At 43.0% G+C, this 18,372-nt stretch overlaps 1 protein-coding gene across 1 annotated transcript in view; it reads left to right on the forward strand.

Annotated features, from left to right (window-relative positions):
- Positions 1 to 18,372, forward strand: part of LOC138665686 (uncharacterized) — a 97,448-nt gene that overhangs the window by 60,854 nt on the left and 18,222 nt on the right. Inside the window, exons 3-4 of the mRNA XM_069753400.1 lie at positions 7,453 to 7,614; positions 13,737 to 13,923. Of these exons, the coding sequence (XP_069609501.1) occupies positions 7,453 to 7,614; positions 13,737 to 13,923 (349 nt within the window). The remainder of the gene's footprint in view (positions 1 to 7,452; positions 7,615 to 13,736; positions 13,924 to 18,372) is intronic.

The raw sequence follows: 18,372 nt of genomic DNA on the forward strand, positions 1-18,372 counted from the left end.
AAATTAGGGTTAGGGCTAGGGTTAGGATTAGGGTTAGGGCTAGGGTTAGGGCTAAATTTAGGGTTAGGGTTGGGGCTACATTTAGGGTTAGGGTTGGGGCTAAATTTAGGGTTAGGGTTGGCGCTAAATTTAGGGTTAGGCTTCTTTCACACTTACGTCGGTACGGGGCAGTCGCAATGCATCGGCCTGACATACCGACGCACGTTGTGAAAATTGTGCACAACGTGGGCAGCGGATGTAGTTTTTCAACGCATCCGCTGCCCAATCTATGTCCTGGGGAGGAGGGGGCGGAGTTACGGCCACGCATGCGCGGTCAGAAACGGACGGACGCGACAAGGAGAGTAAAACTAATCCCAAACTGTTCTTCAACTATATCAATAGTAAAAGAATAAAAACTGAAAATGTAGGCCCCTTAAAAAATAGTGAGGAAAGAATGGTTGTAGATGACGAGGAAAAAGCTAACATATTAAACACCTTCTTCTCCACGGTATTCACGGTGGAAAATGAAATGCTAGGTGAAATCCCAAGAAACAATGAAAACCCTATATTAAGAGTCACCAATCTAACCCAAGAAGAGGTGCGAAACCGGCTAAATAAGATTAAAATAGATAAATCTCCAGGTCCGGATGGCATACACCCACGAGTACTAAGAGAACTAAGTAATGTAATAGATAAACCATTATTTCTTATTTTTAGTGACTCTATAGCGACAGGGTCTGTTCCGCAGGACTGGCGCATAGCAAATGTGGTGCCAATATTCAAAAAGGGCTCTAAAAGTGAACCTGGAAATTATAGGCCAGTAAGTCTAACCTCTATTGTTGGTAAAATATTTGAAGGGTTTCTGAGGGATGTTATTCTGGATTATCTCAATGAGAATAACTGTTTAACTCCATATCAGCATGGGTTTATGAGAAATCGCTCCTGTCAAACCAATCTAATCAGTTTTTATGAAGAGGTAAGCTATAGACTGGACCACGGTGAGTCATTGGACGTGGTATATCTCGATTTTTCCAAAGCGTTTGATACTGTGCCGCACAAGAGGTTGGTACACAAAATGAGAATGCTTGGTCTGGGGGAAAATGTGTGTAAATGGGTTAGTAACTGGCTTAGTGATAGAAAGCAGAGGGTGGTTATAAATGGTATAGTCTCTAACTGGGTCGCTGTGACCAGTGGGGTACCGCAGGGGTCAGTATTGGGACCTGTTCTCTTCAACATATTCATTAATGATCTGGTAGAAGGTTTACACAGTAAAATATCGATATTTGCAGATGATACAAAACTATGTAAAGCAGTTAATACAAGAGAAGATAGTATTCTGCTACAGATGGATCTGGATAAGTTGGAAACTTGGGCTGAAAGGTGGCAGATGAGGTTTAACAATGATAAATGTAAGGTTATACACATGGGAAGAGGGAATCAATATCACCATTACACACTGAACGGGAAACCACTGGGTAAATCTGACAGGGAGAAGGACTTGGGGATCCTAGTTAATGATAAACTTACCTGGAGCAGCCAGTGCCAGGCAGCAGCTGCCAAGGCAAACAGGATCATGGGGTGCATTAAAAGAGGTCTGGATACACATGATGAGAGCATTATACTGCCTCTGTACAAATCCCTAGTTAGACCGCACATGGAGTACTGTGTCCAGTTTTGGGCACCGGTGCTCAGGAAGGATATAATGGAACTAGAGAGAGTACAAAGGAGGGCAACAAAATTAATAAAGGGGATGGGAGAACTACAATACCCAGATAGATTAGCGAAATTAGGATTATTTAGTCTAGAAAAAAGACGACTGAGGGGCGATCTAATAACCATGTATAAGTATATAAGGGGACAATACAAATATCTCGCTGAGGATCTGTTTATACCAAGGAAGGTGACGGGCACAAGGGGGCATTCTTTGCGTCTGGAGGAGAGAAGGTTTTTCCACCAACATAGAAGAGGATTCTTTACTGTTAGGGCAGTGAGAATCTGGAATTGCTTGCCTGAGGAGGTGGTGATGGCGAACTCAGTCGAGGGGTTCAAGAGAGGCCTGGATGTCTTCCTGGAGCAGAACAATATTGTATCATACAATTATTAGGTTCTGTAGAAGGACGTAGATCTGGGGATTTATTATGATGGAATATAGGCTGAACTGGATGGACAAATGTCTTTTTTCGGCCTTACTAACTATGTTACTATGTTACTATGTTACTATGACATGTGGCTATCCGTCACGATCCGTCAGCAATACAAGTCTATGGGCAAAAAACACATCCTGCGGGTACATTTGCAGGATCCGTTTCTTGTCCAAAACGATGGATTGCGACTGATGCCAAACAACGCAAGTGTGAAAGTAGCCTTAGAGCTAGGGTTAGGGTTGGGGCTAAAGTTAGGGTTGGGGCTAAAGTTAGGGCTAGGGTTTGGGCTAAAGTTAGGGTTAGAGTTGGGATTAGGGTTAGGGTTTGGATTAGGGTTGGCATTAGGGTTACGCTTGGGATTAGGGTTAGGTTTGGGATTAGGGTTAAGATTAGGGTTGTGATTAGGGGTGTATTGGGATCAGGATTAGGTTTGAGGTTAGGGTTGAGATTAGGATTAGGGGTGTGTTGGATTTAGGGTTTTGATTAGGGTTATGGTTAGGGTTGACATTAGGGTTGTTTTGGAGTAAGGGTTGTGATTATCGTTAGGGTTAGTGATTAGGATTATGGATCGGGTTGGGATTAGGGTTAGGGGTGTGTTGGGGTTAGGGTTGGAGCTAGAATTGGGGGGTTTCCACTGTTTAGGTACATCAGGGGATCTCCAAACACGACAGCCAATTTTGCGCTTAAAAAGTCAAATGGTGCTCCCTCCCTTCTGAGTTCTGCCGTGCGCCCAAACAGTGGGTTACCCCCACATATGGGGCATCAGCGTACTCGGGATCAATTGGACAACAACTTCTGGGGTCCAATTTCTCCTGTTACGCTTGTGAAAATAAAAACTTGGGGGCTACAAAATCTTTTTTTGTGAGGAAAAAAAATATTTTTTATTTTTATGACTCTGCATTATAAACTTCTGTGAAGCACTTGGGCATTCAAAGTTCTCACCACACATCTAGATAAGTTCCATGTGGGGTCTAGTTTCCAAAACGGGGTCACTTGTGGGGGGTTACTACTGTTTAGGTACATCAGGGGCTCTGCAAACGCAACATAATGCCCACAGGCCATTCTATCTAAGTCTGCATTCCAAAACGGCGCTCCTTCCTTCCGAGCTCTGCCGTGCGCCCAAACAGTGGTTTACCCCCACATATGGGGTACCAGCATACTCGGGACAAATTGGACAACAACTTTTGGGGTCCAATTTCTCTTGTTACCCTTGTGAAAATAAAAACTTGGGGGCTAAAAAATCTTTTTTGTGGAAAAAAAAATATTTTTTATTTTCACGACTCTGCATTCTAAATTTCTGTGAAGCACTTGGGCATTCAAAGTTCTCACCACACATCTAGATAAGTTCCATGTGGGGTCTAGTTTCCAAAATGGGGTCACTTGTGGGGGATTTCTACTGTTTAGGCACATCAGGGGCTCTCCAAACGCGATCTCAATTCCAGACAATTCTACATTGAAAAAGTAAAACGGCGCTCCTTCACTTCCAAGCTCTGCGGTGCGCCCAAACAGTGGTTTACCCCCACATATGGGGTATTGGCGTATTCAGGAGAAATTGCATAACAAAATTTATGGTTACATTTCTGTTTTTACACATGTGAAAATAAAAAAAATGGTTCTGAATTAAGATGTTTGCAAAAAAAAGTTAAATGTTCATTTTTTCCTTCCACATTGTTTCAGTTCCTTGGAAGCACGTAAAGGGTTAATAAACTTCTTGAATGTGGTTTTGAGAACCTTAAGGGGTGTAGTTTTTAGAATGGTGTCACACTTCATTATTTTCTATCATATAGACCCCTCAAAATGACTTCAAATGTGATGTGGTCCCTAAAAAAAATGGTGTTGCAAAAATGAGAAATTGCTGGTCAACTTTTAACCCTTATAACTCCCTAACAAAAAAAAATTATGTTTCCAAAATTGTGCTGATGTAAAGTAGACATGTGGGAAGTATTATTTATTAACTATTTTTCGTGACATATCTCTCTGATTTAAGGGCATAAAAATACAAAGTTTGAAAATTACAAAATTTTAAAATTTTTTGCCATATTTCCGTTTTTTTCATAAATAATCGCAAGTAATATCGAAGAAATGTTACCACTAACATGAAGTACAATATGTCACGAAAAAACAATCTCAGAATCAGCGGGATTCGTTAAAGCGTTCCAGTGTTATAACCTCATAAAGTGACAGTGGTCAGAATTGCAAAAATTGGCTCGGTCATTAAGTACCAAATTGGCTCTGTTACTAAGGGGCTAAATAAAAACGAAACACAATAGCTTCTTTGGATAATTTTGGCCACAGCGGCCAGTTTATTAACAAACAATAACAAACATTTTCTTTAAGCATTAACATAATTTATGCAAAAATTCGAGGGGAGGGTTCTTGGAGCCCACCGGGAAAAATCTGGCTTAAAATATTTTGGCAAAACCAAAAAACAGAACTTAAACACCTCAACTTACCCTCAGCCGTACCACCAGCTCGAGGGCACCATAATTCCCGTTTCGGGAAAAGTTAACCACCACCAGCTCCCAGGGTAAAAACCCCGTCCAGAGCCTGTAACCAAAATGCCAGAACAACAAACCCGTTTAACTGTCCGGAATTTCCTTCAAATTCCTTCGCTGCTGAATCCGCATCAACTCCAAGAACCCCACCCCCCCGCCAACAGCCACTGAGACAAATCAATCACCAACCCTCAAAAAACTGTCCGCCACCATCTAATCCTAAACCCAACCTATGGTTAATGCTGCCAACTAAATATGTATATCTACATATAAATACATCTAACCACATGAATAAAGGGAGGGTGGGTCTCTTCACACTGGCTTTTCCGGTGTGAAAGTGACACCTTTCCCGCACTTTCCCCCTATATACCCCACGCCCCCCACTAAAACCCCTCCCTACGCTCCCCTTTTACCCAATCATCTTACCCTGGCACAATTTTAAATAATGCCTATGTCCAAGTATAGTCATGGGGGGCCTACATTGAGCTGTGCTTATTCCTGCCCCCTCCTTTAAAAAAGATAGGTGACTAGAATATATTGGGCTGGGGATTACTATCCGTTAGTTCATAGGTAAAGCTGACAAAATATAGTGTGTTTGACCTACACATCACAGGAGTACCATAAATCTTGCTTCTTCCTAGAATTCAGCCATGAGGTCAGTTGCCATGCATCATTACACATTTTCTGTTGATGTAACCTTCTAACACTATTTATCTGGTTAAAAGCAGTGATCCTTTCCTCTACTGACAACTCACAGAAACACCTTGTTGTAATACTTAGCTGAATGTTGAAGGGCAAATATTTCCTTCACAAAAAGGAAACTGATTTGATTTGTAAAAAGGACTAGTATGATTGTCCATTCCTTCCTCTGTGCCGCTCGATTGTAAGACAGGTAACTAAAGGATAACAATAGACATTACTTCAAGTGGACTTCCACCTTGGGAAAAAATATCTGTAAATGTAATTAATTCCCCATGTAAATAACTTTCTTCCCTTGAGATGCTTACTATCCTCAGATGTTATTTACAGAGGACATGTCATCAAATTTTTAATGTTGAACTAGACAGACGATGTAATAGGGGCTAAAAAGTAAAATAAATATTTATTTATTTATTTAGCCTCTCCATTACAGAAATATTAGCAATCAAATTATTTGGCACTTAATTCCAATGAGTGTTATCAGACAGTTTTCACTGGAGATGTGTACTTCCTCCCCTTTTATGATGTTGTCCAATCATATGCTGGTAACACTAAACCCAGTGAAAACTGTCTGATAACTTTCTTAAATCCAAGTGGGTGTTAACGTATTATTTTTATTCAGCTCTGCAGCCACTACTACATCCTGTGTCCAAATCAACATGAACAATTTGGTGAAAGGTCCTCTTTTAAGATTTATTTGGATAAGACAATAATTGAGAACCAGTGTTCATTAGAACGCTTGTGTACACGTGACAGGGATCACCCAACAAACAAATGATTGGATTGTTCATGCCACAGTTCCAATTATCGTTCTTGGCAGCACCTCATATGTGTAAGTCGGTGATGTGCTACCGGTCAGCAATTTCTCTGTTTTTTTTTGTACACCCTGGCAGGTGATCATTGATATTGCACAGACCAGTCCATAAGAATAGTCTTCTCATCAGCAATGGACATATTAGATGGATATTGTAATAATAATAATTTTATTTATATAGCGCCAACATATTCCGCAGCGCTTTACAATTATAGAGGGGATTTGTACAGACAATAGACATTACAGCATAACAATAATCACAGTTCAAAACAGATACCAAGAGGAGTGAGGGCCCTGCTCGCAAGCTTACAATCTATGAGGAAAAGGGGGAGACACGAGAGGTGGATGGTAACAATTGCTTTCGTTGTTCGGACCAGCCATAGTGTAAGGATCAGGTATTCATGTAAAGCTGCATGAACGAGTTAACAGCCTAAGTATGCAGCAGTACAGACACAGAGGGCTATTAACTGCATAAAGTGTATGAGAACATGATGCAAGGAACCTGATTATGGTTTAAGTTTTTTGCATGGGCCACACAGGGATAGTTAGGTTAATGCGTTGAGGCGGTAGGCCAGTCTGAACAAATACGTTTTTAGGGCACGCTTAAAACTGTGGTGATTGGGGATTAATCGTATTAACATGGGTAGTGCATTCCAAAGAATTGGCGAAGCACGTGAAAAGTCTTGGAGACGGGAGTGGGAGGTTCTGATTATTGAGGATGTGTTAACCTCAGGTCATTAGCAGAGCGGAGAGCACAGGTAGGGTGGTAGACTGAGACCAGAGAGGAGATGTAGGGTCGTGCTGAGCCATGGAGTGCTTTGTGGATGAGGGTAATAGTTTTGTACTGGATTCTGGAGTGGATGGGTAACCAGTGTAATGACTGGCACAAGGTTTAGGCATCGGTATAACGATTGGTGAGGAATATGATCCTGGTTGCAGCATTCAGGACAGATTGGAGAGGGGAGAGTTTGATAAGAGGGAATATAAGTGGAAATTAAAGGAACAGCAGGGGGTGCCACAATAAGTATAAAGCATCAATGTCTAGACACAAGAATATCTTTTTATAGATGTTAGATTTTGCCTTATCCAACAATATAAAATAATATTTAATAGTGGGACCAGCCCTTTGAGTAAGCTTTGGTGGAACAGGATTGAAGAAAAAAATTGAGTAAAGCAAAATATAAAATTATGTGTGCCAGAAGGGGGAACAAGCTGCTCTAAACCCATATGAATCTAAGGAGAATATGCCACCTATAATTTGTATACTTTTCAATGTTTTGAAAAACGTATTTTAAACTTAATTGTTAAAATAATTTTGCAGGTCAACCAGGGAGCAGAGAAAGCACTCGGATCTGGTCTTGGATATTTGGAACACATTTGTCAACTAATAGAAAAAATAGGACAGCTTCAGGAGCATAATCTGAAACTGCAGAAGCAAGTCTTCTCATTACAAAAGGAAGATAGAGTAAAACAAATGAAAGAGGTAAGAAGCGTGAAGGTCTACTGTACTGTCTACTGTAGAGCTGGGGTGCCCAACCTGTAGCTTAGGAGCTATATTTGGATTGCGGGCCCAAGATGTGTGACTTGGTGCAAAAATGAGGTCTCCAAATTGTGACTTCTATGAGTAGCCCTGCACAGAAGAGAATATCTGGATGTTCATATGCTGGTGGAGGGAATGGGGAGATAAATGAAAATATAAAGCTAGAGATAACATGATTCTGTAATTTAGCGGGTACTTTAACCCCTTCATGACGTGCGCCGTACTAGTACAGCGCATGTCGTGTCTCCCCCTTTGATGTGGGCTACGGCGCTGAGCCCACATCAAAGTTGCGACATGTCAGCTGTTTTGAACAGCTGACATGTGCACGCAATAGCGGCAGGTGGAATCGCGTTCCACCCGCCGCTATTAACTAGTTAAATGCCGCTGTCAAACTCTGACAGCAGCACCTAACTACCGCTTCTGGTCATTGGGCCGGAAATGCACGCATCACCGACCCCGTCACATGATCGGGGGTCAGCGATGAATCGGCATAATAACCATAGCCTCTATGGTTGTTGATGCCGGATTGCTGTGGTTGGCGCTCATAGCAATACAGAAATTCAGCTACATAGGAGCGATCTGAGGATCGCTTCTATGTAGCAGAGCTGATCAGGCTATGCCAGCTTCTAGCCTCCCATTGAAGCATGGCAAAAGTAAAAAATAATTTTTAAAAAATATGAAAAAAAAAAAAAAAGTTTAAATCACCCCCCTTTCGCCCCATTCAAAATAAAACAATAAAAAAAAAATCAAACATACACATATTTGGTATCGCCGCGTTCAGAATCGCCCGATCTATCAATAAAAAAAAGGATTAACCTGATCGCTAAACGGCGTAGCAAGAAAAAATTCAAAACGCCAGAATCACATTTTTTTGGTCGCCTCAACATTGCATTAAAATGCAATAACATAGTAACATAGTTATTAAGGTTGAAGGAAGACTTTAAGTCCATCTAGTTCAACCCATAGCCTAACCTAACATGCCCTAACATGTTGATCCAGAGGAAGGCAAAAAAAAACATATGGCAAAGAGTAAGCTCCACATTGGGGAAAAATTCCTTCCAGTGTGCCGTTTTGTTCCTATACAATAAGGTTTGCTCTCTTTAGAAGTTTGCCCTTCCTCTCTCCCTGTCTCTGATGTCAGTAACCCCTCCCTTCCTCATTCATTGTCTATCAGCCATCTTAGAAGCTTATGTGTCTGCAGCCCTGTTTTTGAAAAGTCTTTTTTAACTGCAGTATGTGTGCAAATGTGCAACAGTTCAGCTGAAAATAACCGGATTACTTACGGTAATGCTCTTTTAATGAGTCCGTGACAGCACCCACTGGAGAGAAAGGGATCCGCACGAGCGATCAAAGAACGTATCTGCACAAAAGTGGTATCATTACAAACGACAGCTCGGCATGCAAAAAATAAGCCCTCAACCGACCCGAGATCCCAAAAATGGAAACGCTACGGGGATCGGAAAATTGCGCAATTTTTTAAAAAATAACCTAGAAATGTTTGGTATCTATGAACTCGTAATGACCTAGAGAATCATAATGGCAGGTCAGTTTTAGCATTTAGTGAACCAAGCAAAAAAGCCAAACAAAAAACAAGTGTGGGATTGCACTTTTTTTGCAATTTCACCATACTTACATTTTCTAGTACAAGACACGGTAAAACCAATGTTGACGTTAAAACGTACAACTCGTCCTGCAAAAAAACAAGTCCTCACATGGCCATATTGACGGAAAAATAAAAAAGTTATGGCTCTGGGAAGGAGGGGAACGAAAAACGAAAATGCAAAAACGAAAAAGGGCTGCGTCTTGAAGGGGTTAAGTTGGATGAGATAGTGTGGAGGATGTGCTTAATATGTGAATATCAAATAAGGGCGAAGTATATTTAAAGTGTATGTAATTATACTGCCTATATGTGAAGGTATAACGTAGCATTGTGTTTTTTGCTGAGAAGTTTTGGCAGTCATACTGGTTGGTGGTCTCTGAGTATCACTTCTGTGTGGGGTAGGCCTGAAGTGGTTTGAGACAATCTCTGAGTTAAATATGGCACTCAAAGTAAGAAAGGATTGCGACCACTGCTGTAGAGCATTGACTCATACAATGTGTATCATCATCGGCAGATACAATTTTCACATCTTAACGTGAATCTGTCAGCAGGATTTCACTCTCCAAACTTTTTATATGCACATGTAGCTCTTTCAATGTCAAGTCCAGCAACATTTTTATGTGGCCAGTCTGTTCCTCTGTTACTGAGAAATCAACGTTTGAAATGATATGCAGATGAGGTTGGAGCCATATCACTCCAGCTTTATTCACTGTACAGGGATACTTCTTCCTGTTTAACTTAAGGTACCGTCACACTCAGCAACTTTGCAAAGAGAACGACAACGATCCGTGACGTTGCAGCGTCCTGGATAGCGATCTCGTTGTGTTTGACACGCAGCAGCGATCTGGATCCCGCTGTGCCATTGCTGGTCGGAACTAGAAGTCCAGAACTTTATTTCGTCCCCAGGTCGGCGTGTATCGTCATGTTTGACATCAAAAGCAACGACACCAGCAACGAGCATAGGGCCCCTAGATGTGTGTCGGATCAGTACACTCCGGCTGTTTGACATGGAGCTAACAACCAGCGAGAACGAGAAGTGAGTCGCCGTTACGTCACTGGATCGCTCCTGCATCGTTCTAGAGTTGCTGTGTTTGACGTCTCTACAGCGACCTAAACAGCGACGCTCCAGCGATCTAATTTAGGTCGGCTCGTTGTCTATATTGCTGCAGCATCGCTGAGTGTGACGGTACCTTAATAAGGTGAAGTGACAGAGGCTTCAGATCTACAAATAGCTCTTCAGGCTCATTTGCTTATCAATTGAAATTAAAATTTCTCAGCAATGGAGGAACGGACTGGCCACGTAAAGGTATTACTAAACTTATCATAATAAAAGCAACATGGGCATATAAATAGTTGGGGTGGGGTGAAATCCGCTGGCATTCCTTTTAAAACAGACGTGCTATGCAACATTGCATTACAAATCCCAATAAAGTGGTTTATGTTTCTTCTGCAATAAATAATTGGATTTTGCCCCGAGGGTTATTACACGGCTTCCAGGACCACCAATGCACAAAATAAGATACTGCTTAAAATGTAGCACATATATGCATATTATCTTTTATACAGCTGGCTCTTGCCATACAGCATTGATATCCATATTGCACACTGATGAAACAGCTGTAATGAAGGGAGAACACATGACCGTCGTATAAAGTGCCTATCTGTGCAGGAACTAGCTCTTATGGTTTCAAGCTGCACATTAGGGATTGTATGTAGTTTTGTTTCTCTCATATTTGTATAAATATATGTACAGTATAGGCTTTATAAAACAAGTAATGTGAGACAAAAGACACCCATACTGTCACAACTCTGTTGTCGGGTATCCCGGGACAAGGGACTCCTTCCCTGCCCCTAACACTAGGAGCACCCTACCAGACACCAACCAGACTAACAAGGTAATACGAACAGGGATAAAGGAAAATGGCAATAATACAAATATACTCACACAAACAACAGAGGTAAACACTGGGGAGTGGAGGATGGGGTCAACAATGAAAATGAGCACACACAAAAAACCTAGCAACAGTCTCAGATAAATCCACCAAACGCCTTCTCAAACAACAGTCTCCAACTACCAATTATTAACCATGTAGCATGAGCTAGCTATGGCAATGAGTGCTTGCCAGAGCCCAGATTATATAGGAGATAAAAGTGGCCAACAGTGAACAGCTGAGAGCCTTAATGCAGGAAAACTTCCAAGAGCTCTGAACTGAGCAGATTAACCCCTGCACTGCTAAAAGAAATCTGCATTATTTAATATGAAGATGAAGAGCTTCTAATCAGCACAGGAGTAATCAGTTCCTGCGGTCCTCTGGCTCCTATCTGTCGTGGTAAACCTGTGACACATACACATTAGTCAAAAGCCAGTTGAATGTAATGACCTTCCGATGTGTATGGATGCTTCCTGATGATGGCAGGGGAGAAAAGGATCCGCTAGTTGAAATATCAACGACAGATGCTTTTGTTTTCAGGGGGAATGCTGCTAGAGTCAGCGGCTATTTCCTCTTTCCCCACTGAAAACATAAAACTGTTTAGCCAATCTGTGTGCTCATGGGCATAGGGGGAGTCGGTAGAAATGTGTAGGCATAAAGAGAGTTCATCCAACAGATCTCTCATGTGTATGGCCAGCATTACAATTCATAGATGTTGCTGATATTTTGTATTCCTCTGAAAATGTATTGATGTACTGATTGCCAATGATCTAAAATATTTAGATCCAGATTATTATTTGTTATTATAGAACCATTTATTCCATGGGGTTTTACATGTGAAAAGGGGTATTGCATAATAAAACCAAGTACACTAATCTTGAGCAAAACGAGTCACCGACTGGTACAGTAGGAGAGAGGACCCTGCTCGCGAGGGCTCACAATCTTCAAGGGATGGGTGAAGATGCAGCAGGTGAGGGGAGAATATACAGCTCTGGCAAAAATTAAGAGACCACTGCAAAAATTTCAGTTCGTCTGATTTTTCTCTTTATAGGTATATTTTTGAGTAAAATGTAAATTGCTCTTTTTTTCTATAAAATACTGAATTTCCAAGCACTAAATTTTGTATTTATTTTCAGAAAATGAGAAATGGTCAAATATAAAAAAACAGTGCTTTCAGACCTCAAATAATGCTAAGAAAACAAATTCATAATCATTTAGAAACAATACTAATGTTTTAACTCAGGAACAGTTCTTCTTTGATTGATGGCTTGTGACTATCCATGTTCCTCTTGAATACATTCCAGAGGTTTTCAATGGGGTTCAGGTCTGGAGATTGGGCTGGCCATGACAGGGATTTGATGTGGTGGTCCTTCATCCACACATTGATTGACCTAGCTGTGTGGCATGGCGCATTGTCCTGTTGGAAAAACCAGTCCTCAGAGTTGGGGAACATTGCCTGACCAGAAAGAATCAACTGTTTTTCCAGGATAACCTTGTATGCGGCTTGATTCATAAATCCTTCGCAAAGATTAACCTGCCCAATTCCAGCCTTGCTCAAGCATCCCCAGATCATCACCAATCCTCCACCAAATTTCACAGTGGGTGCAAGACACTGTGGCTTGTACGCCTCTCCAGGTCTCCGTCTAACCATTAGATGACCAGGTGTTGGGCAAAGCTGAAAATTAGACTCATCGGAGAAGATTACCTTACTCCAGTCCTCTGTGGTCCAATCCTTATGGTCTTTGGCAAACTTCAGCCTGGCTCTCTTTTGCTTCTCATTGATGAAAGACTTTTTTCTACCTTTACATGACTTGATTCCTGCCTCTAGGAGCCTGTTACGAACTGTTCTTGCCGTGCACTTCACCCCAGCTGCCATTTGCCATTCCTTTTGTAGGTTACTTGGTCATCCTGCGGTTGCTGAGTGACATTCCAATAAGATGACGGTCATCCCGGTCAGTGGAGAGTCGTTTTCGCCCTTGTTTTGCCATCCAGCTTGTCTTATTGCAAGAGGATTGTGAACACCACAGCAGTGTTTTTTATTCTTTCCTTCGCTATATAAGATTTGGTTCAGGTGATCACCTAATCAAAAGCATCTTAAGTAGAATGAGGTGTACTCTGGTTGGAATTCAACTGACACTGGAATGGAATGGCTGTCAGACATGTAGAGAAGCTGATTTTTATAAAACCGTGCAGTGTTGTATTGATTTTTGCCAGAGCTGTATATGAAATATTCTCATTATGCCAATTACTAGAAGTTAAGAGCAGGTAACAATAAGTACAGAACTGATAAAACCAAATATACAAACATACCTGAAGTGATGCTAATAAATATGTCTAAGTAATCAATTTATCAAATAACCAATCACAGCCCGTTTACCCAGAGTCCATATAAAAAATGGTAACTCAGGGATCCAGGAATTCCATTAGAAGGGGCTTAGTTTTGGAATGCTAGCAATGTGGGCATATGATATCACCGCACTTACTGGAAGGTTTGAGATGTAACATTGCATGACTCCTTTCTCCTGTTGGTGTAGGAGTACGCTGGACAGCATTGCTCCTGTGGTGCAGCGAATATTTTCCTCACTCCGTACCAGGAGTCTAAGAAGCATTTTCCTGTAAGGAGGAACCGGCCGCATAGTATGTTTGTACAAAGTGGAAACCAATCTGACCTCTTCATGATCCCAGAAATTGGTATTAACTCTGAAAAGTTTGGCTACAAAGGTTGGTTTCTTATCTCAATGTGTCTGTTTTAACACACCCTGATAAAACTCCAAAGAACAAGTGAGGAGCATATGACTTAGGGTACCGTCACACACTGCCATTTCGATCGCTACGACGGTACGATTCGTGACGTTCCAGCGATATCGTTACGATATCGCTGTGTCTGACACACAGCAGCGATCAGGGATCCTGCTGAGAATCGTACGTCGTAGCAGATCGTTTGGAACTTTGTTTCGTCGCTGGATCTCCCGCTGTCATCGCTAGATCGGTGTGTGTGACACCGATCTAGCGATGCGATCCAGCGATGCGTTCGCTTGTAACCAGGGTAAACATCGGGTTACTAAGCGCAGGGCCGCGCTTAGTAACCCGATGTTTACCCTGGTTACAAGCGTAAAACTAAAAAAAAACAAACAGCACATACTTACATTCTGGTGTCCGTCAGGTCCCTTGCCGTCTGCTTCCCGCACTCAGTGACTGCCGGCCGTAAAGTGAAAGCAGAGCACAGCGGCTGTGCTTTCACTTTCACTCTACGGCCGGCAGTCAGTGAGTGCGGGAAGCAGACGGCAAGGGACCTGACGGACACCAGAATGTAAGTATGTGCTGTTTGTTTTTTTTTAGTTTTACGCTTGTAACCAGGGTAAACATCGGGTTACTAAGCGCGGCCCTGCGCTTAGTAACCCGATGTTTACCCTGGTTACCCGGGGACCTCAGCATCGTTGGTCACTGGAGAGCTGTCTGTGTGACAGCTCCCCAGCGACCACACTACGATTTACCTACAATCACGGCCAGGTCGTATCGCTGGTCGTGATCGTAGGTAAATCGTAGTCACATCCCTTTTAGACTTATAAGTGCTAAGATATTGTCTTCAGTGGACATCAATGACTAACATATTACTGAAATGAACCAGAGATGACACTATTGGGTCAATATGTGTGGATCAGAATTGCTTCTTGACTGCCAGTGGGGTATATTAATTGAAAAATAAATTGATAACACTTAAATTGATTTTATAAAGGGAAATAAGCCTCCAAATCTTTTTTTGGTATGTTGTATTAGCTGTGATCCAAGACAACCCCCCCCCCCCCCCCCCCGTTTGCTCAAACCACGGGACAGAATCGCTCAACCTTTTTTTGAGCGCAAGCATAACTATGTATAAGCTCCTTGTCATGGCCAAGCATAAACGGAGTCCTTACTATGAACGATTAGGATGTTACTTGGGACCAGGCACAATTAATATTATTATATGGGAAAATAGAAAATATTTCAAAGCTTACTAACCTAGATTGGTCCAGCACCTAAAATGTTCTTTCTAAATACCTAAATTTTACACCCTAACCACTTCTGTAATTAGCTTCATAATAAAATATCATACACTTCTCTGTATCTATCTAATCCCTAGATGTATTGTTTTTACTGCACTTCCTGTGACATTTTGTGAGGAGTCTCAAACGGGATGTCACATGAGTCTGGGCTACACTCACCTTCCTGCAGCGTTTATCACCCATCCTGGAACAGGACATCATCAAAGAGCAGTGCTATAATTACTCATTACAGTTTCTTACATCACCAGCCTTTAAAGATGTCCTGAGTCCACAGTGGTAGTCGCTGCTCGATCGGTGAGCACAGTGCCCTTACTTCGGCTTCTATCTCCTCCGATGATGCAAGCAGTGAGTCATACCAGCACCACCTAGTGATGACGATTCATTTGAGGGAAATAGCCGAAGCTTTGGGGTGGCGCTGTTGTCACACCTTCTATAACCGCCCCCTGACGTCTTATTTCACATTTAGAAGATGAAGAGGAGATAGAAGCAGAGTGCCGGTGCTGCACTCGCCTCTCCCACAGCATCTTATCACCATGCATCCAGGACATATTCAGAGAGTGGTGATGCAAAAAACTGTAGTAGGGAACTGCATCGCCGCCTCCGATGACGTACAGTACCAGTAGGGAAGATAAATGCTAGGCAGAAGTGCAGTACCAGTCTCCTGTGATGTCCTGTTTGAGGCTTCAGTCTAACGAAACATCACATGAAGTGAAGTGAAAAAAACATAGGGATTAGCTAGAAGGTGAAAAGTGTAGGGTATTGTGTAATAAAGATGATTACAAAATTATTATTTATTTTTATAGAACCATTAATTCCATGGTGCTGTACATGAAAGGGGTTACATACAGCGTTATAGATATCGTTTACAGTAAACAAATTTACGATGACAGACTGGTACAGAGGTGAGAGGACCCTGTCCTTGCGGACTTACAGTCTCCAAAAGTGGTTAGGATGTAAAGATAGATATTTAGAAAATACTTTTTAGGTGACCGGACCAAGTCTTTAACCCCTTCCCGACCCATGACGCCACGTAGGCGTCATGAAAGTCGGTGCCAATCCGACCTATGACGCCTATGTGGCGTCATGGAAAGATCGCGTCCCTGCCGGCCGGGTGAAAGGGTTAACTCCCATTTCACCCGATCTGCAGGGACAGGGGGAGTGGTAGTTTAGCCCAGGGGGGGTGGCTTCACCCCCTCGTGGCTACGATCGCTCTGATTGGCTGTTGAAAGTGAAACTGCCAATCAGAGCGATTTGTAATATTTCACCCATTATAACGGGTGAAATATTACAATTCAGCCATGGCCGATGCTGCTATATCATCGGCCATGGCTGGAAATACTAGTTCGCCCCCCCCAGCCCCCCGATCTGGCCGGTACACTGCTCTGGCTCCCCTCCATCCAGTGCTCCGCTCCCCCCCGTGCTCTTGTCCGCTCCCCCCGTGCTCCAATCACCCCCCCGTGCTCCAATCACCCCCCCTGCACTTTGATCCACCCCCCCCCGTGCTCCGTTCCACCCCCCCGTGCTCCGTTCCAGCCCCCCGTGCTCCGTTCCATGCCTGCCGCGCTCCGATTCCCCCCCCCCGTGCTCCGATCCCCCCTCCCCCGTGGTCCCCCCCACCCCATCATACTTACCGATCCTGCCAGGGTCCCGTCCGTCTTCTCCTTGGGCGCCGCCATCTTCCAAAATGGCGGGCGCATGCACAGTACGCCCGCCGAATCTGCCGGCCGGCAGATTCGTTCCAAAGTGCATTTGATCACTGAAATAGATTATATCTCAGTGATCAAAATAAAAAAAATAATAAATGACCCCCCCCCTTTGTCACCCCCATAGGTAGGGACAATAAAAAAATAAAGAAATTTTTTTTTTCCACTAATGTTAGAATAGGGTTAGGGGTAGGGTTAGGGGTAGGGTTAGGGTTAGGGCTAGGGTTAGGGGTAGGGTTAGGGCTAGGGTTAGGGCTAGGGTTTCGGTATGTGCACACGTATTCTGGTCCTCTGCGGATTTTTCCGCTGCGGATTTGATAAATCCGCAGTGCTAAACCGCTGCGGATTTATGGCGGATTTACCGCGTTTTTTCTGCACATTTCACTGCGGTTTTACAATTGCGATTTTCTATTGGAGCAGTTGTAAAACCGCTGCGGAATCCGCACAAAGAAGTGACATGCTGCGGAATGTAAACCGCTGCGTTTCCGTGCAGTTTTTCCGCAGCATGTGTGCAGCGATTTTTGTTTCCCGTAGGTTTACATTGAACTGTAAGCTCATGGGAAACTGCTGCTTTTCCGCAGCATGTGCACATACCTTTAGAATTAGGCCATGTGCACACGGTGCGGATTTGGCTGCGGATTGGCCGCTGCGGATTCGCAGCAGTGTTCCATCAGGTGTACAGTACCATGTAAACATATGAAAAACCAAATCCGCTGTGCCCATGGTGCGGAAACGCTGCGTTGTATTTTCCGCAGCATGTCAATTCTTTGTGCGGATTCCGCGGCGTTTTACACCTGTTCCTCAATAGGAATCCGCAGGTGAAATCCGCACAAAAAACACTGGAAATCCGCGGAAAATCCGCAGGTAAAACGCAGTGCCTTTTACCCGCGGATTTTTCAAAAATGGTGCGGAAATATCTCACACGAATCCGCAACGTGGGCACATAGCCTTAGGGTTAGGGTTGGAATTAGGGTTGTGGTTAGGGTTGTGATTAGGGTTATGGCTACAGTTGGGATTAGGGTTAGGGGTGTGGGGGGGTTAGTGTTGGAGGTAGAATTGAGGGGTTACCACTGTTTAGGCACATCAAGGGTCTCCAAACGCAACATGGCGCCACCATTGATTCCAGCCAATCTCGTATTCAAAAAGTCAAATGGTGCTCCCTCACTTCCGAGCCCTGACGTGTGCCCAAACAGTGGTTTACCCCCACATATGGGGTACCAGCATACTCAGGATAAACTGCGCAACAATTACTGGGGTCCAATTTCTCCTGTAACCCTTGTGAATCTAAAAAAATGCTTGCTAAAACAAAATTTTTGAGGAAAGAAAAATGATTTTTTATTTTCACGGCTCTGCGTTGTAAACGTCTGTGAAGCACTTGGGGGTTCAAAGTGCTCACCACATATCTAGATAAGTTCCTTGGGGGG

The sequence above is a fragment of the Ranitomeya imitator genome, chromosome 2 (assembly GCF_032444005.1).
Source record: "Ranitomeya imitator isolate aRanImi1 chromosome 2, aRanImi1.pri, whole genome shotgun sequence".
Classification (NCBI taxonomy): domain Eukaryota; kingdom Metazoa; phylum Chordata; class Amphibia; order Anura; family Dendrobatidae; genus Ranitomeya; species Ranitomeya imitator.